Source organism: Vicugna pacos, chromosome 3 (genome assembly GCF_048564905.1).
Source record: "Vicugna pacos chromosome 3, VicPac4, whole genome shotgun sequence".
NCBI classification, from domain to species: Eukaryota; Metazoa; Chordata; class Mammalia; order Artiodactyla; family Camelidae; genus Vicugna; species Vicugna pacos.
Window position 1 is genome coordinate 13,386,243 of NC_132989.1, and position 23,427 is coordinate 13,409,669.

Genomic DNA, 23,427 nt, shown 5'->3' on the forward strand with positions numbered 1-23,427 from the left:
ATCCCTTGCTCGCTCCAGGCCTCAGTTTGCCTCTGAACAAGGAGGAGGTTGTTCTAGGTGATTCCTGCCGGCCCTTCCAGCCCTTGGGTGCTCTGCTCCGTCAGGCTGTTTAGGCAACAGCCCCAGAACCCATGTGGCAGGCGGGGTTGGAAAGGCTGGTCAAGACAGCCCACCGCAAGGAGAGGGAGAAAAAATGGAAGAGAGAGACAGCTTTGGCTGCGGGGAGAAGGGGGAGGGGGAGGGGAGGGAAGGAGGAGACAGAGGAGGAGGAGGGACCGCGCGGTGGAGGGGGAGACAGACCCAGCCCAGAGCTCTGAGTGGTTTCCTGTTGCCAGGCTCTAAACCCCTCCACATTCCTGCAGACCTTCAGACTGTCCGGAGTGCACCGCCTGCCTGCTGCCTGCCTGCCACTGAGGTACGCACGACCCCTGCCCTGCCTGTCCCTTCTCCAGTCCCATAACCCCGACACTCCGGTTCACTCCTCCAGTCTGTGTATGAGGGAGGGGAAGCTGCGCTGGGAGGTCTCCGGGATCAGGGACGGGGATGTGCATCTTCTCTGGGCTCCACCTCTGCTCCCTTTACGGGCAGGGGCCACAGACTTGCTGCCTGTTGCTTTTCGGGTGAAATCAGGATCACCTGGTCTCCCCTTTAGGTTTGCAGAAAATAATCTGACTGTCTTTGAGGGAGTATTTTCTCTCTGTCTCTCTTTGTCTCTCTGGTTTCAGAGGCTGCCTGCCTGGCCCCTTTGCTCCCTTTACAAATGTAGCAGCCTCCTCCTTTCCGGGGAATCCGATCTGGTCACAGCTGCAACGGGGGACCGGCCAGCAGCCAGAGCCTGCTCTGCTCCCCATTCCAGGAGAAGCAACTTCCTAGACTTGGTTCTTGATCGGGACTCTGTTTTCTAAAAGGGATTTTGCAAGAATGATAAATTGAACCCTGGAAGGCTAAGGGGAAGTCTTCAACTTTAATCAGCACCTCTTGGAAGGCTCCTAGAATTCTGTCCTCTCAAATCCCCTCCGCCAACACACCCACACACACATGCGCACACACGCACACAAACACACAGTGATTCCGGTGCCATTCTGCCTGAAATAGCCCTATCAGATAGTCAGTCTTGGGTTAGGCATTGTTCCCACCCCTGGCTCCCCGGGGTGTAAACAGGAACTTGCCAGCAGTAGCCCTCCGTGTCTAGATCTGAAGACCCCAGACATCTGATATGGTCCAGCCGAGGCACTGGGTCCGATGGGAGGCTGGGTGTGCGGGGGACATGCTGTAAAAAGTGGAAGGGGGAAGGCAAGACAGAGGGGGCTCCACGGCAACCTTCTCATGACTTGTTTTGAGCAGCTCAAACCCTACACAAGGCTGCTGTGTAGCCTTTTAGGGTATTAGGGCTTCTTCAGGGAAACTCCTTCCTGTCTTTGGTTCCTTGGCTGGTTGATGAGGGAACGTCCAGAGCCCTAAAGGGCAGCAAAGGAAAAGAGGGCACTGGGATGAGGCATGTCTTCCAGGAAGCCCGTCTGCCCAAAAGGGAACAGACAGACACACGTTTTCCCCCAGAAAATTCTATCCTATGTAGAACACATAGAGAAAGTATTTTCACCAGCGATTCTCTGGGGTTAAATTTCTACACACCCCAAGCATTGATGGCAGGGTGAGAAGAACATCAGAGGCAGGGTGACAGACTTAAGGCACCCCAAGATCACACACTTTCATGGGTGACCTTGGGTACGTGTCTCCTCTGGACTTAGTTTCCTTGTGTGTAAAGTTAAGAGGGGTGGACTTGATGGCCTTTGGGGTGCCTGACGTCCCCTGAAACTTTCAAAGGAAGGTCTCGTAAAGCAGAATCCACAGACTAGCCTTTGAATAGGCTCCAAAGTGCCTGCAAGCCCCTTAAAACTGTGTATACCGCAGTGTGTGTGTGTGTGTGTGGGAACAGAGACAGCGGTGCACAAGAGGGTGTTCACAGCCTTCAGTCTTAAGATAGTCTCCAACAGATGCCTGACCCTCCAGATAGCCAGAGGGCATGACGTGGGAGATGGAGTGGGTGGGGATTGGAAGCAAAGGTATATTTTCAAGAGGATGAAAAGCTTTGACATGGGAGTGGCTGGGGAAAGAGAGAGTTAACTTGCAGCCATCAGCTGCCACATCGACAAAGCCTGGAGCAGAGGGAGGGAGGGGTAGGAGGGGGGTGCCTGGAGAAGGAATCAACTTTTGAAACTTTCTCCAAGTCCCACCCACCCCAAGGCTCTTCTCTGCCGTGACTCACTCTAGGAGGAATGCGAGTTGCCACGGTAACCTTTTTTTCAGGGTCTCTGCCTGCTGGCTGGGAGGGGACACTAGAAACAGTCAGAACATCAGGCACAGTCTGAAGGTCCCCTACTCTACTCTGTCCCCAAACACCAGGACTTACTGTAGGCTCTGCCCCTCTGATCTCCTGGAACCTGGGGCAACTGTGGGGCTGTGACCTGCTTCCTGGACAGGTTACTTGAAGACCTGAGTTTTCATTCCACATCTGCCTCAAAGGTGCCAGTTGACCTTGAACTATTGGCTTCTCCGTTCCGAGCCCCAGCTTCTTCCTTGGTTAAAAGGTTAAAAAGCAGTCACCTCAAAGGGATATGGTGTGTCCAAAATGGGATGAGGCACAGTGAAGCACTTTAGAAAGTGAAGCACTTTATAAAGTTTAGAAACTGTGGCCCCCTACCTATTAGAACTGACGGCATCCAAAGAGTTGGTGAGATCATTTCCAACCTTTTTGTCTGGCACTTTCATCATCTTGGGGTTTGGATATAACTTCCCTTTCCTAAAAAGTGCTAAACAAAATAAACACTGTTCAAATTCTCCTGATTTGGGCATTTTCTTAAGCACTTCCCAAGAATGTTGGACCCTCCCATGTGGAAAGAGTGTTGGCCAAGGCAATGGCAGAGGAGGGTCCTAATTCACAGTGAGTGACATTGGAAAGGGCTCTTCCCCTCTCTGGGCCTCAGTTTCCCAATCTGTTAAATGGGTAATCTACCCTAGATGGTCTCCAGATGCCCTTCCAGCTCTGAAGTCCTGTGAACCTAAATGCCAGGGGTGGCTTTCATTAGAGAAAGAGCCAGTCTATATTTTAAACACCCACTGGCCCCCTAGTTGAAAAGGAAACAAGAGAGAAGGGACTGGGGGACCTTGGGTTGCATAGCAGTCTGTTAAAATCTTTATCCATCAGTAGAGACTTGTCAACCAACAGCATGGCTGGGGTTTGCTATTCACAAGAGTAGTTTTCCTTGCTGAGAATGAGCTATAAATAGAAAAGGATGGTGGAGGAAAGGAAAGGGCTGAGGATGTGAGGTAAACAGGAGAGTGTTTGGTTTTGGACGATATTTAGATAGGTAGCTATGTGTGCAGAGATAGACAAGGACAGACACAAACCCACGAGGATGCCGAGTATATAAACACTGATTTCACCAACAGGTACCCACTGGCAACAGCTAAGAATAAATGTCTCAATACATGAGCAGACATAGAAGGTCATGCACTCACAGAGCTCTCCCCGAACAATACCCTGACTCTCAGACAAGGTCCAGGTGTGCATCTTGATGCACAGGCAGACTCTGACCCTCATCTGTACAGGCTGACACTGACGGATGCCGAGTCAGGTAGACATACTCAGACTCACAGACACAGCTTCATGCAGGTCCTCAAGGCCATAAGTCACGTATACAGACACACAAGTGCCATTTGTAGCCACGCAGAGATGTGCACAGCCAGGCCTAACTACAGGTCATGGCAGGGAGACAGACCCGTGGCCACCTGTTACACATGACAGACAGAAATCAAGACTCAGAAAGGGAAAATAACTCACTTAATGTCTGAGCCACATTGTCAGACGTTCGGAAACATCCACGTGTTCATCTTGCTTTTTTGGTCTGTTTCATCTGATCGGTTTGGCATCCTGCCTACACTTCCCTCTATAGGAAACAAGCCCTGTGTACAATAAGTGATGAGCAGTACTCCTCTCTCCTTTGCTGGCCTGCCATGGCCTAACCCCGCCCACGTGGCTTTGTCTGCAGGGCGGCAGGACATGGTTAAGAGGCGGTTACTCACTTGCTTCCTGCTGGCTCCCTCTCTAATCTCCTTTAAAGGACAGAAGGGCAGCCTGGAGCTGAGTTTTCAGCCAGCCCCGGAGATTAATGAAGTTACCTTTTCCCTACAGCACAGAGCCTGGGTCCTGACCCCAATCCTGAACTCAGGGACAGCTGGGCTGTATAGGGCCGGGGCCAGTGACCAGTGACTTGACAGCACTATTAGAAAACCAGCCTCCTTCTCAACCAGGAGATGTATTAGAATTAACTCTGCCCTCACTCGTCAAGCCATAGAGCTTGATGAAGATAGGAATGATGATACCAACTCTCTCCAGAGTGGGTTCTTTCAGAAACTTGGTAGTAACACATCTCATCTGGGGATCCTTCTGGGCCACCTTGTGTTAGTCATGGCCTTAGATGAAAACAAACTGATCAATAAAAACAAACAAACAAAAAACCCCCCAAAACCAAGGTAAGCATCTGGATGTTCCTGAACATCTGGAAGTTTGGCTCAGGTACCAGCTTGCCATATGACTTCAAGTGAAGTATCTTGCATCTCTGATTCTCAATTTTCCTAGCTCTAAAATCAGAAGTACGGCAGAGAGGTTTCCTATGACTTGACAACACCAGTCCATTGGTAGCAGCTGCCAGAACTGTGCTCAGGAATTGAATGCCACTACGGACTTCAGAGGCCAAAGGTCATATGACTGATCAGTAATGTCTGCCACAGGCACAGGATGGGTAGGTGGAGGCATATATGCCATGGATTTGCTATCTTTGGGATGTGACAGCCTGGACACTTTGATGTTATTTCTCAGCCACTCCATTTGTGGTCACCGGATGCAGCACTGGCCTCTAGGGGGAGCCAAGGAGGAGAGTCCGAAGCCCCGCCCTGGAGCCTCTCCTGACCACCGAGAAACGTGGCATCTTAGATGTGTGTATGGAATCTCAGTCAGGCTGATTCTAGTCTCAAACTCTGGGGCTATTTCTGAGTTGCCCCTGAACCTCTTCAAACCTCAGCTTAAGCATCCATAGTACCTTAAAAATTTCCCTTAATTTCTTCCCTTCCAGCAAGAAATGTTAGAAGTGGAAGCAGAGAATTCAGGGGCAAGTTGGGAGAGGTGTTATTCTGGAAGGCTTCTGCTGGAGTTGACTCAGAACATAAAGGCTGAAAGGAACCTTAGCGACCACCTTGCTTCAGGGTTTTCAACTCTATTCATAGGAAAACCGAGAGACATTCCAAGGTGTCCCAGGGGTGTCCCAGCCTCCATCTCAACACCACTTTCACCTGGCTTTCTTTTTTTTCAATTTCAAGCTGATTTAGTAAATAGATAATAATATAGTCACATGCTTCAACAAATGCAAAAGGCTTTTAGCTGTTTTCAACTCGGACTTCTGCAGAAGACTTCATTGAGAGAAAGGGCTCCCTGGCCTGTAGACTTTTGAACACCACTGATCTAAAACAACCTCCTAATTGTGCAGACCAGGGGCACTAGGTAGGGTGCTGGGAGTAGAGAAGTCTGCTTTAATTAGCACGGTGAGCTGGGAGCCACATCGCCAAGGCTCAATCCCTGGACTCCTGACTTCCACGTCACCTCAGAGTGGCTGTGTCTGCTCCCGGGGATGTGAGAGCCAGAGTGGCCACACGGGCCAAGATGGCGCCTCTCTGGCCTGGCTCGGCCCTCCTTCCGAGTCCTGGCTCCCTGGGGGGCCTGGCACATGAGCTCCTTTATTAGCCTCTAGGCTTGTTTTCCTCTCTTTGGGCTTGTTTACCAGCAATGTGTGTTTTTGGAACCCTTGTTTCCAAGCCAAACAGTGGAAGCAAGATGCCTGGTTTGCGTCAGCAGCCCAAGTGAGAGGGCAGCCTAGGGCCCAGCCTTTGTCACTGTGTCCTCTGGGAGCCAGGCTGGTGTGCCCGAGACCAAGAGCAGCAATGTCTCCTTTGTTCCACCCCAACACCTTTTCTCCCTGGGCCACAGGCAAAGAGCTGGAGTTCTTGCTTTGGATTTTTGAGGGGGACGGAGATTCTGGGATCCTTGGATTTTAAGATACTCTTCCAATGCTTACCTCTTGTATTCTCTCATGTAAATCACCCTGAGCCTTTCAAGGTAGATGTCTTATTTCCATTTTACAGATGGAGAGATGAATTGAAGCCCAGAGAAGGAGAGTCACTTTCTGAAAAGTCACACAACTGCTAAGTGGCAGAGCCAGGACTTAAACCTGCATATTCTGTGTCCAGAGCCTGTGGGCTTACATTTCTGCCATACTGCCTCTATAAGAGTTGATAAACACTCTAATATGGTAGCCACTAGCTACCATATGACTAACGTACGGCTATGCAAATTCAAATTAATTGAAATGAAATACAATGAAACACTCAGTCCTTCATTTGCACGTGTGCATAGGAACATTCAAGTATTCAATAACCCCATGTGGCCAGGAGCTACCATATTGAAACAATGCAGATGTAGAGTATTTTTGTCATCTCAGAAAGTTCTATTATCCAACATTACTCTACAAACTCTTTGACTCAAATCAGATCTGATGATTGCATCTCAGATTCTGTGTTTCATGTTCTCCAGAGTCTATGATTCCAAGACCCACATTCTAAAATTGTATGATTCTGAGATTTCTCCCAGTTCTGATATTCAGCAAATTTTCAATATCCAGTGAGAGCCCAAAGGAGGCCCTTTATGTTCTGAAGGAGATAAACTGGGAGGGGGCTGGCTGTACTTTTCCATCCCTAGGAGTCTTTCTAAAGAGGGAGAAGTGACCTCAGCTTCGGGTCCTGCTGGCAGCCAAGGACGGGTTTTCAGACATCTCCAGAGCAAATAAGGGCGAAAGGAAGGGACTTGATGTACGGAACAGGAGGCGGTGGGGTGGGAGTGAGTGGTGTCTGCATCTGATGACCACTGAGCCAAGGGAAATACACCTCCTGTCCCCCCCTCCCCCGGCCCAGGCTAATTTCCTTCCCTGAACCTCAGGCCAGTTCACAGCCCAACTGAGCCCCCTTCAGGTGAGCAGCTGAGAGAGAACGGCCGCCAAGGGAAATAGCCTGCGAGCTGGAGGGCTTGCCAGGGCTCGGGTTGGGGGTGGGGCAGCCTGGGTCCTCATTCAGCCCTGACACTTGCTCCCTGGGGCTCTGGGCAGGTTTTTTTCCCTTCACTGGGCCTCAGCCTTCTCTCCTGTACCGAAGGGCAGAAAGACATACCTTGAACTCTCAGTGGGATGCTAGCTTATGGAAACATGTCCTTTGAAAAGGATAAACACAGGCCACAACACAAACTAAAGAGATGCAAAGGAGGGAGTTTTCATTTAATACTGGTCCTTTATACAATGGTGTTTCTCTTTTCACTGGGCATACCAGGCCTAGGATTGACTGGCAAAGGATATGTGCACAGCGGATAGTTTCCGGAAGCTGGGGTTTGAGCCTGTGCTCTGACCTTACTGGGCTTAACGATGCACCCCCTTGGCCTTGCAGGATGCGCACTTGATCTCTTCGGCCAGTGGTGGTTTAGAGAACCTCAGAGAGGGAGCTCATGGGTACGGGGAGTCCGGCCAAGCACCCAAGAGCCATCCAGCCGCCCCCTTCCCCCCATCCATCATCTGGAGGGAAAGGGTGCTGGGACTGGTGACGGAGCACTGGGCAAAACCCAAAACTTGGAAAATAACTCCTCCTCCAAGATTTTCTGTCCTTAATACTCTCCTTTTCTGCGTTTCTCCCCCTGCCCCAACCCCAGTCTCTGAGCACAATCCCTATGAGGCCCAGCCCAACTCCACAAGGAGGGAGTTTGTCAACTTGGCAGGGTCTGAATGTTGCGTGACTTCCTCCGTCTCAACCTCAGACTCCGCATAGGGACAGTGGGACTCAGAGCTCCCCCGTGCCTGCCCGCCTGCCTGCCAGGGGGTCAGGGGCTCCAAGGAGACAGAGCTGTATGTGAGGCCTTCAGAAACCATAAAGTACTGTAAGATCTAGAATTATTTTTCTCTTCCTGCTGCAGCACCAGGTATGGGGGTGGCAGAAGGGGTCAGTGCACTGCTGAGAAAGTGCAGGTGGTGCGCAGGACAGACGGAAGAGCCGACCAACAAACCCTTCCCTGGTCAAGGAGTGGGGGGCAGTTCCTCTGCTCAGATGCAGGACACTGGTTCTGGAGACGTCAGTCTTCCTGGCTCTCCAACCTGAAGCTTATTGCATTTCCAGTCCTAACCGGGCTGTTTCTCCAACGACATGGGCTCTCTGTCATTGGAGCCCAGAGAAGGTAACTTTTTTTGTTCCAGCTACCAGTCTTCATTTTGACTCTTCACCTTCAAATCATCTCAGATATGTCCTTCACTGATGCTTTCTCTCCTGTCTCGTCCAAAGCCACAAACAGGGGTTTTGCTTGGGTCTCCCAAATGTGGAAGTAAGAAGGGAGATTTTTCCATCTCTAGGCTGGGGGCTGGGGGTGCAGGGAGGGGGACAAGCATACAACTGTGTGATGGGAGGGACATTCCCAAAACTGCCTGGAAAGGGAAGCCTGGACTCCTCTGGGAGTTAGGGACATGGTGAAGCAAAGCCAAGCTCCCAGGCTGATTTCTTTAAACTTCTGTTAGTTTTACTTCTTGTACATTCCGTGACATAGTGAGGTTTGGTGGCTATTTTAATCCAACAAAGGACCTCTTTGAAATCTGCTCTTCCTCTGCCTGTTTCTGCTATCTAAATACTATAACCCAAGTGAGGATGGGGGCAGTGGGACATGATGATGTGTGCCAAGACCAGCATGTGCTGGGACATTTTTAGGGCCCAGCCTACCACCTCAAAGGTCACCTTGTCTAATCCTCTCAGTTAATGGAAGGGGGAACCAGGTCCAGAGAGGATGAAGGGTTTAACCAATACACCAAGTTAGTATCGAGATAGAACCAGTATGCTGGGCATTTAGTTTCAAGTCAAGTGTTTCTTCCATGATGCTAGGGTACCTCCCACCAAGGTGCCTGGTCCGTTGAGGAGTCTTGGAAGGAACTAGGGATGATAAGCCTGACATGGAAGTTTGGGGGACAAACGAGGGAAGACATGGCCACTGCTCCCCTTGACTAAAAGCTGCCTGGGGGTTAGAGCGAGCATGCCTGCTGTGTGTGACCACAGAAGGACAATCAGAATAGACCAGGAGAAGCTTGAGGGAGGCAAATTTAACAGTATAAGAACTTTCTAAAGCCATTTGGAAATGGAAGTTCCTTGAGTTAGAACTAGAAACAGAATGTCCCCATCACAGTTCCTCGGTCAGGGATGATACTTTGGCAGGGAGTTATCAGAGGAGATGCTGGTCCAAGATGCCTTCCAGTCACCAGACTGTTAGAATCGAGAGCTCAGCCTCTAGGGGAAGGTCTAAGCAGTGACCAGGACAGGAGAAATCTCTAGAACTCAGCTGACATCCTTGAGCTGTGAAGGGAGAGGGCACGTAACATGCAGCACATGTCTAAGCGTTTGGATAGTTTCCACACAGGGTCCAGAGAAGTGCCGTCTATCCTGGTACAATGGAGGAAAATGTGGCCACCGACAAGTTTCCATGGCCACCCTCCAGGACTATTTTTCTTTAAGAATGTAGAGCGCATTGACTCAGATTAGCAAGGGGATGCTGCCTACTAACTTCTTCTGTCAGAAAGGGGTAGGAAGGAGGAGGAGGAGGGACGGAAAAGAACCCTAGGACATCCGGGCTGGAAGGGCCCTTGCACATGATCTGGTTCAGCATCGCCCAAACTTGACTGATTAGCCAATCACCTTTGGCGACTCAGCTTTTAAAAAATTAACTAGATGTGCTGAGAAAGGATATTTAATAGCATCACCATAAATGGAAAAACCCATGCACCTCTGTCACAAATAGAAGGAAACTGTAAAACCGAACACAAAGGAGACAAAACAACTTTACTGAATTCCAGCTGGATGTAGTTTCCTGTGGAGGCTCTGAGCCAGAGACCTGCTCTCTGTTCAAAAGGGAGGTGGAGGAGGGTTAGAGAGGGGTTAAAGACAGGTTAGCACCAAACTGAGACTTTCTTTTATAATCAGGACTGAAAGACAACCAAGAAGAAGCAACTTTCTCCCTTGTCTTTCACAACCATTCAACATGTACCAGCTGAAATGTTCTTGCATAGCACAGGAATTCAGCATCAGAAGGACCTCTCCATCACTGAGCGCTCAACCTCTCTCCCCCTACAGGGTTCCCAGCACCATGAGGGCCTGGATTTTCTTCCTCCTTTGCCTGGCCGGGAGGGCCTTGGCAGCCCCTGTAAGTACCTAAAGATCCTATCAGCCTGTCTTACCTCCTACCACCAGCTCAAGGGCATCCAATCTGCCAGCCCTGGATACTTGGAGGGGATGAGGACTTCCCCATCCTGAGTTGATTGTCTTATTTTTTAAAAAGATTTTTTTTCTTAAACTAACAAGCTCAGAAGAAAAATTAAATGACCATTGGGTGGAGAGTCCAGAGATGAGAGATTTCTAAGTAATGTGAAGATGAACTTCTTAGCAATCAGAGCTTCCCAGAGATGGACTAGAATTGCTTTAGAGGTGACCTTATTGTCCCATGAGGAATTCTAGCAGAGGGGGAAGTACTGTTGGGGATGATGTTAGAAGAAGGTCAAGCCACAGAGAGAGGGCTGGGTGAGTTTCTGCATCAGTGGGGGCTGTTGGGTTGCAAGCCACAGACTCCAATCTGACTAAATTAGTGGGGCAAAGGATATAGGGGTAGATTATAGTCAAAGGCCTGGGGGAGGCCTGGGAAAGGGCAGCTCTGGGATCTGGGAGGTGAAGTCTAATGGACAGTCACAGAGACGGTGCCATCTGAATGTATCTACGCTAATAGTTCTCTCATCTCGAGAGAATGTGCCAAGAAGATTGAAAAAATTCAAGGAGAGTAGATCTAGTTGAGCTTGGGTCCTGGGCCTGCTTCTTGGCCAGGGGAGTGGGAGGCACCTTGACAGATAGACAGGCCCTCCAAGGATCGCAGGCAGAGGGCCAGTTGTGGTCATACAGCGCTACCCTGGAAGCCAATGACCAGAAAAGGGAGGAAGAAAAGTGAAGGGGGCAAAAAGGTCAGTTTCTTTCAAACTGTGATTCCCCTCACTCTCTCTTCACTAGGAGGGGTGAGGATGGTAGACTCTGGCAATCTTGAGCAGGCAGGGAGATTTAGGCAAAAGATTTGGCAAGGTTAGCATTACTTTTAGAAGTAGCCGCAAGGGGAAGGGCAGAGCTCAGTGGTAGAGGGCGTGCTTAGCACCTACAAGGTCCTGAGTCCAACCACTAATGCCTCCATTAAAAAAGAAAAAGAAGAAGCAGCTCCAGGCAACCAGGCACCTCGAAGTCATATGTTATCTTGCTTCTTCCTACCCCAAGTTGATAACAAGAAAGAACTGCCAAATAATAGTAGTAATAGTAACATCACACTTGTGGGAAAGGTAATGACATCTTTTGAAATTCAGTGTGCATGCCCTCAGGGTCTCAGTTTCCCGTCTGTAAGATGGAGGGGAGTGGTCTGTATCAGTGGTTTTCACACTTTATGGGAGTCTCAGCAACAGAAATGCCTTTCTAAGCCAAATCCTGCTAGACACCCCAGACGTGAATATATTAAGTGAGGTGCTCTGGAGCTCCACCGGGCCCCCACGTTTGGCCCCTCTTGTGCCCTCATCGCCCACCCATTGTGGTCCCCAAGGCACAGCTCCCAGTTCTAGTGATCCAGGCCAGGACACTTCAGCGGTGAAGCTGGCCTTGGCCCTGGCCTCTCCAACTCCATTTTCACTTCCTAACAGCAACAGGAAGCCCTGCCCGATGAGACGGAGGTGGTGGAGGAAACCGTGGCTGAGGTGGCCGAGGTAAGTGGGTGGTGACCCGGGACCCCCGGCCCCTCTCTGCCTGTATCTGCTCCTTGGGGAGACCAGACAGGTGCTAGCGGGCCGTTCGTCCCTTCCCGTGTGCACGCGCAGCACGGGTGTAATCCTGTGTACCCCCGATCCAGACACACTCCTGAATGCTCCCCAAACCTTCCATGGAAACTTACAGTTGGGAGCTCTGATTTTTAATTTTTTCAATTTTTTAAGCCATAGGACATTTTTTTCTCAGATGATCACCCATTGTCTTCCTGTATGTCAACCAGATGAAGGGGGGCTCTGGTGTTGCTGGCAGGGCTACAGGGCTTGGCACCCCTTCTGGCCCTGACACCCCTGGTGGCCTCTGAGGCATTCCCATAGCACTCTGGGGCACTCCAAGCACAGTGGGTCCATCATATTAAATCTCCATTCTGGACCTGGCATTTGTGCTTTTAGTGGCTTGGGCCCAGCGCAGCTTTCCAGTCTCATCTCTCACCATCCCCTTGTGGGTCCCTGAGGCTCTAGGCAAGTCCTCTCCAGCCCTGACCTCTCTCTTTCAAGTGTGGACTAGGGGACCTTTGACTCATTCTTCTCCCTCCACCCCAGGCACCTGTGGGAGCCAACCCCGTCCAGGTAGAAGTAGGAGAATTTGATGACGGCACCGAGGAAGCCGAGGAGGAGGTGGCGGCTGAAAGTAGGTCTCTTGCCCGAGTGCTGTCACATCCAGCCTTTGCCCTCTGCCACCTGGGCCTGGGGCATGGGCCCATCCTATGTGCGGTTCCTCCCCAAGGAAACGCAGGGCGGGGTCCTCCCTACAGGCTGGGCTGTGGAGGAGAAACTGCCTGGACTTCAAGGTTGGGAATATTTTCAGGAATCTGGAAAGATCTATTTATAGCCAGGCCGCTGTGAGTGTCAGGAAGGGAAGTTCACAAGTTGGAAATGGCCCTCTCCCCTCACAGCTCTTCACTCTGAATCCAAGTGGGGTCTCCTATTCCGGATGAAGTCCCCAGTCACACCTGGTCCCTGAGCTCCTCGAGGGCTCTGCCTGGAAGCTTTCACACTCAGGAGCTTCCTTGATTTCCGCAAAGCCATGAGGAAATAAGGCCTGGAAACCTGACACAACTCATATAAGGCTACCCATGGGGTCAGATCCAGAGCGAGAGAGATGACCTTGGGCCCCTGGCTCCACCCACCATGAGGGCATCTCCATCCCATGGGGGCATTGTACTAGGGGTTAACAGGATGGACTCCGGAGGCAAACCAGCTAAGGCTGCCGACTCCCTCTGTGACGCCCTCTGGCAACCTGCTAAGCTTTTCTCAGCCTCAGTGTCCTCCTGCCTGACATGGGGAATGAATGGTGAAGACGCTAGACCTTCACTCCAGGAAGGTCGGAGGATTAGGAAATAAAGCATAAGTGCCGTTGGCCCAGTGCCTGGCGGAGCAGGCATCCGACAAAGGATGTCGACAACACCCCCGATCGAGCATCAGGAGGAAAAGGCTGGATGAGCTGTCATCCTGAAGCACAGAGTTTTCGGTGGAGCAGGGGGCTGTCTACTGAGTCGTGTTCCTTCCCCCGGCACACCCCCTATCCGGTGTTTACCGGACAGAGCCAGGCTCTATTGTTCAGCGTGGGCCTTGGGGCCCTTTTCCGCCACAGCCACTTGAGTCCGTTTTGTTGGGCCTCACGGCTCCCCAGTCAACAGCTGACTTTCCACGTCATTCCAGAAAGTCTATCCTAGAATCCAGAAATGTCTCACTATGATTGATTGACTGGATAGCTTAGAATCTCACAATGCTTCAATCCTGGGGGGAGCTACCTGGCATCCAGTGCTCCTAGGTCCCAAACTGAGCCTCCAGCCCCCCAAGCGTGCCTTGCCCTGACCTCAGACTGAATCTCTGATCCCCAGACCAAGGCACCTGCTCCCCTAAGTGCCGACTGCTGGGTTCAGCAGAGGGAAGGGAGGACGCAGGGTTGGCCAAAGCCTGAGTTAGGGCCGCAGCCGAGGATCTCCGTCCAAATCCATCTGGACTGGGATAGGGTGGACGGGCCAGTCTTGGGGGTGCTCACTGCATGCCCTTGTGCTCTACCAGACCCCTGCCAGAACCACCACTGCAAACACGGCAAGGTGTGCGAGCTGGACGAGAACAACGCCCCCATGTGTGTGTGCCAGGACCCCACCAGCTGCCCTGCCCCCATCGGCGAGTTTGAGAAGGTGAGGACTGATGGACGAGGGGCAGGGGGCTGGGGCTCTCCAAACACAGAGTGTCTGCCCAGAAAACTGGTGGCTTGGTGGTCCCAAGCGGCAGCCCCTGTCTCAGAAGTCCCCTCACTAGATCTAGTCACGGCAAGAGAGTGGAGGTGAGTTACGGGGAGGCTCCTCCTGTCACTGAATCTCTCCAGGAACCAGGAGGAGTGTATTCAGCACCAGGAGGTTCCACCTCTATGCCGGACCCAGGAGAGAACACATCAACACCGGCCACTGAGAGAGGGGCTTGCTCCATGTGGAAGTGGCTTAGCAGAGTATCAGGTCCAACAATGTGGGTTCTAGGTCAGACTGAAGGTTGACATCAAACCCAATCTCCATCACTTGTTAGAGTGAGATCTTAGCTATGGGAACTTCTCAAGTTTTCTCACCTCTAAAAGTGGGACAGAAATAGACTTTATCTCATAGAGCTATTGGGGGGATTTGTCAGATACTGCCTGGTACTTAGTAAGTATTCGCTATGTGCTATTTTAAAAAATCTTTCAAACTTGTCCATTCTACCTCCAATAGGACTCATCCATCCATCCATCCATCCAAGTAAATATTTATTGAGCACACATGCACGTCAACCATTGTGCTAGTGGTAATTCAGCTCAGGGCAGCGAATCTGGTACCAGCATCATTCCCACGGCCTCCCACCTGTCTCCTCCATCTTCAGTCTCTCCCCAGTACAACTTATCCTCTGGGCTCCAAATTTTAGCATCCTTGTCAACTCTTCCCTCCTCCTCACTCCTTCACCCCCTAATCCCACGGTTACCCATGCCCATCAAGTCTCCCTCTGCAGCGATATATAAGCAATAAGTATTTACAGGATATTCCCCGCAAAGCTCCCCTCCTCCTGACACAGCAATTTACTGCCACTGCCCTTGTTCAACCCACAGCATCTCTGCTCAGCCACCCCCATGTACAGAGACTTGCTAGGACGACCAACGTAACTCAGCATACAGTTGTACTCACAGCTGAGACTTAAGGATACGTAGCTGGATGATGAGGGAACAAGACACAGGCGGAGTCTGGACGAATCCACGCACAGACATTGTGCTAACTCTCTCCCCGCTGCGAGGGGTCTCAGAGAATGCACTCTTTCCCCAGCTACCAAGATGAGATGTAGCCACAGATGAGCAATGTTTCTGCCTGGGAAAGCCCATTACAGACTCAGCACTCAGCATTTAGTTGAGGGTCACGTGGGCACCTTCTGCCTAGCATGTACCCAAACTCCAGACTCCGAGCAGGAAAACAGAGGTTCAGCATAAACTACATTGTTTGTACAAGCCGACTAGGCATAGTGAGCCACCTGCATGGCTTGTGGGAAGTTTTCTAACAGTAAAGTCTTCTAACTGATGACTAGCCAACTTCCCAGATGCCAGTCAAGGGCCAACCTTTTAAGCAGGTCTTTCTAAGGTAACAATCCCAGGCCTACTGTATTAACTCTTTTCTGTACACCTTGCCCTTGCCCCATCCCACCTTTAATTCATCCTCTTCATACCTTCCAGGTTTGTTTGCCCATATATCAGCCCTGACTCTGCTCAGAGAGCAGGAGTGGCTCTCAGCATGGGCTGAACTCAGCTCGGGAGTCCAAAGAGCGGGTTCTTGCTGTGGCCCCACCACTACCTCACTGTGTGACCCCAATCACGCTCCTTGCCTGACCCTCAGTGTCCCCATCTCTGAAATGGGCAAGGATGTCAGTACCAGTGAAGGGCCTTGGGAATGAGGGTGAGGAACTCTGTGCTTTGCCAACAGGTGTGCAGCAATGATAACAAGACCTTCGACTCTTCCTGCCACTTCTTCGCCACCAAGTGCACACTGGAGGGCACCAAGAAGGGCCACAAACTTCACCTGGACTACATCGGGCCTTGCAAGTGTGAGTCTCCCCTTGGGCCCTGCCAAGCCTCCCATCTCAGGGAGAAGGCAGTGAACTGTCAGTGATGCTGGCGCTGCCACCCCTGTGCTGTGTGATCTTGGGCAAGTCTCTTCCCCTCTCTGAGCCTCAAAGTTCCTGTCTACAAGTAGGTTCCTCTCAGCTCTGCATTCAGGACGCCTTGGGGGAAGGACTGAGCAGGTGTGGGAGCACACGATCAGGGAGGATTTCTGGAGCCTCTCACTAGCATCCAAGACAGCTCATTTCTTTTCTGTAATGATGAGGAAGTCCTTCTTTAGGGCTAACCACAATCTTTCCTGCTTCAACACTGTAAAACAAAAATGATGTTCTATCTGGGCCGAAAAAGTGTTTTAAAAATATGTGAATTTGAATGCCTTAAAATTGGGGCAAGCCTGTCAGTTCCCCTCAGGCCCTGTTACTCTATACTGTCATATCCTTGGCCCTTTTGCTCCATTACATTCCTATCTGCCTGCATAAGACATATGATTAACCACCCTCTTCTATAAACTTGGGAGCCAGGTGTTTGGGAGAAGGGACACCAGGGTGTTGTCTGGCCTTTTGTTAGTGATGCCAGGTGCAGATTCAGCTGGCCCAGGTGCCTGCTTCAGTGTTGGCTGCCTCTCTGTCATGTGAAATAGCCAAGGCTACCTCTGCTCCCTCTCCAAGCCAACATCCACATGGTGCATTTGGTACATTCTGGCACCAGATGACATGGGAGAGCCACTCACCTGCCTCAGGTGTGCAGAGTGCAGAAAGGTACAGGAGGGGAGAATCAGGTTCTCCTGGGACCAGCCCTGCGCTGATGGTGTGAAATGAAAAGGCACAGGCCTGGAGAGGGAGGCGGGGGAGGAACGTTGGTAGGAATTCTTGGGCAGTGAGACTGACATGTGTGCCAAGCAGCTCTTCCGTCCTCTAGGGCGCATCCCTTACTCCAGCTCCTGCTCCTCCATCCCAGACGTCCTCTCCCACCCCCCAGCTGCTGGCGAAGAACTTAGTGGTCCTAACCCCAGACGGGGCTTTCCACAGGCCAAGGATAGGGGAAGGACAGACCCCTAGGCCCCCAGGCACCCACATGCCCTGGTCCTGAATGAGGCTCTGACAATGTGGCCTTAAGCAAACCCCTTCTCTCCAGACCTCTAATAAATCTAATAAGAGGGTGGACCTGGATGTCATCTCCAGGTCCAACATTTTGGAATTCTAAGTTCCAAAGACCAGGATGGAATCGTATTGCTAAGGATGTTCTGGTGATTAAGCATTCCTGACCCTCCCACCCTCGCTCAGCAGGGCCTGTGGATGGATACTACTCCTCAGCCTCCCAGCTTCAAATACCTCCCAATGGCTGATACCCACGTCATGGGTCCTGGCCTCTGTTTTCAGGGCCCAACACCCAGAAAAGTGCAGCAGCCATTGGAGCGAACCATTTCCCTCAGCAGATCAGATCAAGGCCGAGGGAATAGCAGACGTGCCTTTGCACGTTTCCATTTGCAGAGCATTCTTCCCCACACACAATCTCCTTTGTTCAAAAGGTGGGAAGAAATTGTGGCCCAGAGAGGCTGAGCTACGGTGCCAAGATGGCTGATTGAAGTGGCTGCAGGAGGAGGGCACAGGGTGGGGAGAGAGGCCCGGCCAGCATGATGGCCATCAGGCAGGGAGAGTGGGGTCTGTGCTGACCACCCCTGTGTTTTGGGCCCTAGACATTCCCCCCTGCCTGGACTCCGAGCTGACGGAATTCCCCCTGCGCATGCGGGACTGGCTCAAGAACGTCCTGGTCACACTGTACGAGAGGGACGAGGACAACAACCTGCTGACCGAGAAGCAGAAGCTGCGAGTAAGTGGTCTCTTTCCAGCCTGTGCCAGGGCGCCTGCCTGGCCCTGCAGTGGACCCACCTTGGCCCCGGGCTGGCTCAGACCCACAGTCCCATTCCCAGATCTAAGTCCACATCCCTGCTCTGACAAATGCTTTCATCCTGGGCACCAGGGCACAGCATCCTCCTCGCTGCCTTGGGAGGCTCACAGGGCACATTCACATCTTAAAGGCTCTGAGAAGTCCTGTACTGAAAAGACCTGCTCACTTTGTTTGGCTCGGTGTTAAACAAGAGACATAAACAACTCTATTCCTTTTTCCTTCTGAGTCTGTGGATCTTAAACTCTAATGGACATCTCAAGTGCTTGGAGTACTGTTAAAATGCAGCTCCCTGGGCCCCACCTCAGGCCTGCTGAATTAGCCTCTCTGTGAAGCAAGGCCGTGAAGCTGCATTTTAACATATGCCCCAGTCATCTCGACAGAGAGCCCTCTGAGATCACCCCGGGGCTCCACTCTTGTGGATGAGATGCTGGTTCCCATCTGCGCCACTTCCTTCCCTCATTTTGAACCTTGGCCTTGGCTGGTCTTAGCCTGCTCTGGTCTCCCGTCAGAGGTGGGAGGGGCCTTCACTGGCCTGGACAGTCTCCCTGGACCCTTGTCACATGGTGTCCCTGCTCCCCCAGGTGAAGAAAATCCACGAGAATGAGAAGCGCCTGGAGGCCGGAGACCACCCCGTGGAGCTGCTGGCGCGGGACTTCGAGAAGAACTACAACATGTACATCTTCCCTGTGCACTGGCAGTTCGGCCAGCTGGACCAGCACCCCATTGATGGGTAAGACCCAGGCCCTCAGGAGCACGGGGGCTGCTCTGGCCTGGCCCAGGGGAGGACAGTCGTGGGTCAGGGCTGCCAGGCGCACTAGACATGGCTGGAAGACCTCCCAGCGGACTCAGCTGCTCCCAGCCCTGGAGCCTAAGGGCTGGGGTAGGCAGGGACAGGTGTAGGAGAAGGGATGCAGAGCCAGGAGGAAGAAAGCCATGAGACACTACCCCCCTGCCAGAAGAGGCAGACTGCATCAGAACTGAAAACCCCTCCTTAACCCTGCGAGTGCCAGCCTTGGGTATCCATTAACGCTTAGGAAAGAGAACCTGACTTTGCAGGGTAGCTGGGCTGAGGTGGGGCAGCCTGCACGCTCACAGTCCTTCAGCAAGACCCTGAGACTCAGCCCCAACAGGGCAACCTGGCCCCAGAAGTTCTTAAGAAGTTCACAGAGCCAGTCCTGCCCCCATGGCAAGCCCTTGGCTTGATGGCTCTCACGGCTCTTGTCAAAATGAGTTAGGAAGTGCTGTGTGACTGCCCTGCAGGACAGGCAGGGAGCTGTCAGTGAACACTTACTGAGTGTCTATGATGTGCCCAGCATGATTCTAGGCAGGGGATTTAACAGCAGTCAGAACTGACACGGCCCTTGCGCCCATGGAGCTCACACTCTGGGTGATGATCTGCTTCTCACAATTGAAGGAAACAGTAAAGAAGATTCCCACAAATTGCAGATGGTGGCTGGCGTATCTGCAGGCGAGCAGGGGTTGTTACCCTCACCTTCTGGCCTTTTTCTGCCGTGTGTTCTAAGAGGAGCACAGAAAGGAGGGCCCCCTGCTCTCACACTGTGCCCGAGGGCGCCCCTCTCCAGGAGGCTTACTGCGCCCTCCTGGTCCAGCCATTGTCTGGAGCCTGACCACCCAGTCTGCAATCCTGGGGAGCTGGGAAAATCCCTGCTGCTCCTCTCCCAGGCTCTTTCTGTGGCTGGAGCCAACTGAGTCACCCTGTGGAGGGAACATCTGGTGCTCAGGCTGAGCAAGGAAGGGCCAGGAGGGAGGCTTCCAGATGGGACTGCAAGGACTGTGTGTCTGGGAAAGCGCTCCAGCTGGGTCAGGAGATCCATCCTCCCCCTGTTGTCCCAGAGCTGCACGGTGACCTTGACTGAGACCCTGCCCCTCTCTGGGACTCCGTTTCTCACAATGAAAGGGGATGGGGGCTTCCTTCAAGTTCAACCATTGTGAGATTCCTTCCACGAGTTGGGAGGAGCAGGAAGGCCTGGGGATTGGAGAGAAAATTGGAGTCACATTGCGGCCCCCAGGGGAAGAGGGTTTTGAGGACAATGAATTGAAGGCTCTGGGGAACAAGGGAAAAAAATCAGACAGTGCTCTGGAGTCCAGACCAGCTGGGAGAATAGGAATGGAGGACAGTGGGAGAGAAATCAGAAGGCTCCCTCTGACACATTACACGGTGTACAAAAGATTAAAGTTCCATGAAGCTATGAGCTCCCTTTGACCCTCCCACTAATCCCAGTCCCTTCCCACGCTCCTCCCCAAAAGTCAGCACCATCATCATTTTGATCCTTCTCTTTTAGCCTTTTTGCTGTGCATTTGTATAAGTATGTGTCTGCAGAAAACATGCCTTACTGTTTCATACCAGATTTTGACCTTCCACTCACAGAAGTGCTGAATATTTTCATTTTAAATGTCTGTGCCCCCAACTCATAGCCAATCAGGAAACAATGAAATGCACCCAGAGACCTGTGTTATGAACCCATGGACCTCAGAACTGGAAGAGCCCTCAGACTTTATGGTCTACTCCAGCCCCTTTGATGGAGGGGGAAACTGAGGCTCAGGGTGGGGCAGTGCTGTGCCCTAAGTCTCACAGCAGATCAGCGGCGGAGCTGGGGGTAGACCAGGACCCTGGCTTCCTGTTCTGCACTGAGCATCCTTTCCTTCCACCCTGGGAGAGGGGGGCAGGCTCGCTTCCCCTGTCTCCCCACTCGGGGGTGTGGGGCTTTCTCATGCCTCAGGCTCTCCCCACCTCATCCCCCGCAGGTACCTGTCCCACACCGAACTGGCCCCACTGCGTGCACCCCTCATCCCCATGGAGCACTGCACCACCCGCTTTTTTGAGACCTGTGACCTGGACAATGACAAGTACATCGCCCTGGATGAGTGGGCCGGCTGCTTCGGCATCAAGGAGAGTGAGTGTCTGAGCAGAGGGTCTGCCGTCCTCTCCCTCCCTCCTCTCTGCCCATCTCTGCTCTCTGTGCCTGGTTAACTCTGGGCCTCGCTTGCTCACTCAGAGATGGTGTCTTTCTCTTTCCCTTCCTCCGCTTGCTCTGTGCCTAGCACTGCTTTGGGAACTCTCAGGCACCCAGGGAGGCAACAGGAAGTGTAACTTGGCAGCATGTGTAAGTGACAAGGACAGGCCAGGGACCGGGAGACCAAAGCTCTCAGGCATTGACTTCCTGGGTGACCTTGGACGGGTCACCCGGCCCCTGGTCCTGGGGATGGGTGGGATCCTCTGACCCCCTGGGAAGCACGTCTTCACCAACACTGGCCTTCGAGTCTAACTGCTCCTTCTTGCTTTGCAGAGGACATCGACAAGGACCTCGTGATTTAAACCCACGCCTCCTCCTGCAGAACCAGATTCTCTCTCTTTAACCTTCCCCCTCCTGTTTTCCCCAATGTTTAAAATGTTTGGATGGTTTGTTGTTCTGCCTGGGGACAAGGTGCTAATATAGATTTCAATGAACACATTAACGGTGCTAAACATGGAAATTTTAACCCAAGTCATGACATCCTTGTTACTCCTCAGCTATCACGGCCTCTTGCTCACCCACTAACAGTCCCATTTTTCTCTTGCCATTTGCAGCTCTGCCCATTGTCTTAGGGGCACATGGGTGGATGCTTCCATCTGCTCAAGTCTGCCTTCAACACATGTTGCATCTTCAGATTTTCTACTTTTCTCTTTGAAACTAATACTCGCAGAGTCAGGCTTTGTGTTAATTTTATTTTAGGGTATTGGCTGCCAGGGGGGTCACCCCTACGTGGCCAGAAGGTGGGCAAAGGGAAGTAACAGACACGTGACGTTGGCAAGGATGTTTCCAGGGCTAGAGGATCAGTGGTGGGGGAGCCCTGCACAACCCACCAGCCAGAACTGCAGATATCTAATCTCATTTGCCTGGGGCTGTGTTATGGAAACATATAAGCTCTCACAAAAACCCGCCTCCTCGCCGTTTCCCCCTCCCCTTTCAGTGGCATTTCTTTTCACAGTAGGCTGTTTGTTCAAACTTTGGGGAGCCTCTGGAATCCACCTCACCTCTGGGGGGTGGACCCCCACATCCTACAGGGCTACTCCCCCACAGATGTCTCTCGGAGTTGCAGGACTGGGAGGCTGCTTCAGCCAGGAAAGCCAAAATCAAGAGTGAGGCGCAGAAAGTGGCACAATAGAAAAAGTGCAGTTGGTGAATTGGTTTTGTTTTTTCGTTTGTTTGTTTTTTTCTCTTTTTTTCACATTTGGATGGCTGTCATGAGGGAGCTTTCCTTTGGTTTCTAGCATGTTCCTCCCCCCCCCTTTTCCTTCTGTTAATCAAGAGAAACTTCAAAGTCATTGGGATGGTCGGATCTCACAGGCTGAGAACTCGTTCACCTCCAAGCATTTCATGAAAAAGCTGCTTCTTATTAATCATGCAAACTCTCGCCATGACGCGAGGAGTTTGACAAATCTTTCAAAATAAAAAGTACTTACTGACTTAGAAATGGCCTTCCCGAGTGATTCTGCACGTGTCTCAGCGACCTCATTTCCCTGACCCGTGGACCCGCGGACAGACATGTCCGCACATGACCGCACAAGTGAGCAGCTTTGCACACTCCTGCTTCTGTACACACACGTGCACACTCACACAGGTTGATTTATACACAGGGATGGTTCCCATAAGCACGGAGTTAACTTGCTTTTAATTTTATGACCTGTGGGCTGCATTTCATGATCAGCGCACCAGGCTAAGCAACGCTCTCCTTTCAGTAACCATTCACTCACTCACTCACTCACTCACTCACTCATTCATTCCATAAATGTTTCTGATGTACCTACTATGGACACGTCCCACTCCAGGTGATGGAGACACAACTGTGGCAAAGCAGGCAAAATGTGTGTTCTTCCGGAACTTAGAGTCTAGCAAGGAATCGATTCAACAAGTGCACAACTAAATACAAATTACAAGATGTAACAGGAGCACTGAAGGAAGAGTGTAAGAAGCCAGGAGTGTGTGTCACAGGAGGACTAGAGTCACACTGTCCCATATGGTAGCCACTACTCACACGTGGCTATTTAGATTTCAACTTAAATTAATTAAAATGAAATATTTAGTCTCTCAGTCACTCTAGAAACTTTTCAAGTGCTAAGAGCAAAACGTGGCTACTGCTGACCGTATTGGACAGGGCAGGTCCAGAACATTCTCATCATCACAGAACGTTCTATTGGACAGGGCTATTCTAGGGCTTCCTTGGGAAAATGAGCTGAGTCACAAAGGGAAAGAAGGAATTGTTTGGAGGGGCAGAGGTGAGACAGGGGGAAGGAGAGAGGGTCAGGGGAAGAGCATTCCAGGGGGAACAGCACCCGCAAAGGTAGCATGATGTGTTTCAGGCCAGCGTGGCTGGTTCACCAAAGAAGGGTGGGTCACACTGGAGGAGGCAGAAGAGGTGGGCCATGGCAAGGAGTTTGGATTTTAGATTTTTGTGCAGTGGGAAGTTGTTGGAGGGTTT

General features: G+C 51.6%; 1 protein-coding gene across 1 annotated transcript; it reads left to right on the plus strand.

Annotated features, from left to right (window-relative positions):
• The first annotated feature begins 276 nt into the window (after positions 1-276).
• SPARC (secreted protein acidic and cysteine rich) lies at positions 277-22,422 on the plus strand. Its single transcript, XM_006214954.4, has 10 exons — positions 277-415; positions 10,252-10,321; positions 11,841-11,903; positions 12,504-12,591; positions 13,989-14,110; positions 15,902-16,022; positions 17,735-17,868; positions 18,528-18,676; positions 20,713-20,861; positions 21,255-22,422. The coding sequence occupies exons 2-10, from the start codon at positions 10,265-10,267 to the stop codon at positions 21,281-21,283; spliced, it is 912 nt and encodes a 303-aa protein (XP_006215016.1). The 5' UTR covers positions 277-415; positions 10,252-10,264; the 3' UTR covers positions 21,284-22,422.
• The last annotated feature ends 1,005 nt before the right edge of the window (positions 22,423-23,427 follow it).

Excerpts from the sequence above, each read along its gene's own strand:
- SPARC (XM_006214954.4), top strand. The coding sequence starts at position 10,265 with ATGAGGGCCTGGATTTTCTTCCTCCTTTGCCTGGCCGGGAGGGCCTTG. Across the intron at positions 10,322-11,840 it reads GGAGGGCCTTGGCAGCCCCT|CAACAGGAAGCCCTGCCCGA; the intron begins GTAAGTACCTAA and ends ACTTCCTAACAG. Across the intron at positions 14,111-15,901 it reads CCATCGGCGAGTTTGAGAAG|GTGTGCAGCAATGATAACAA; the intron begins GTGAGGACTGAT and ends CTTTGCCAACAG.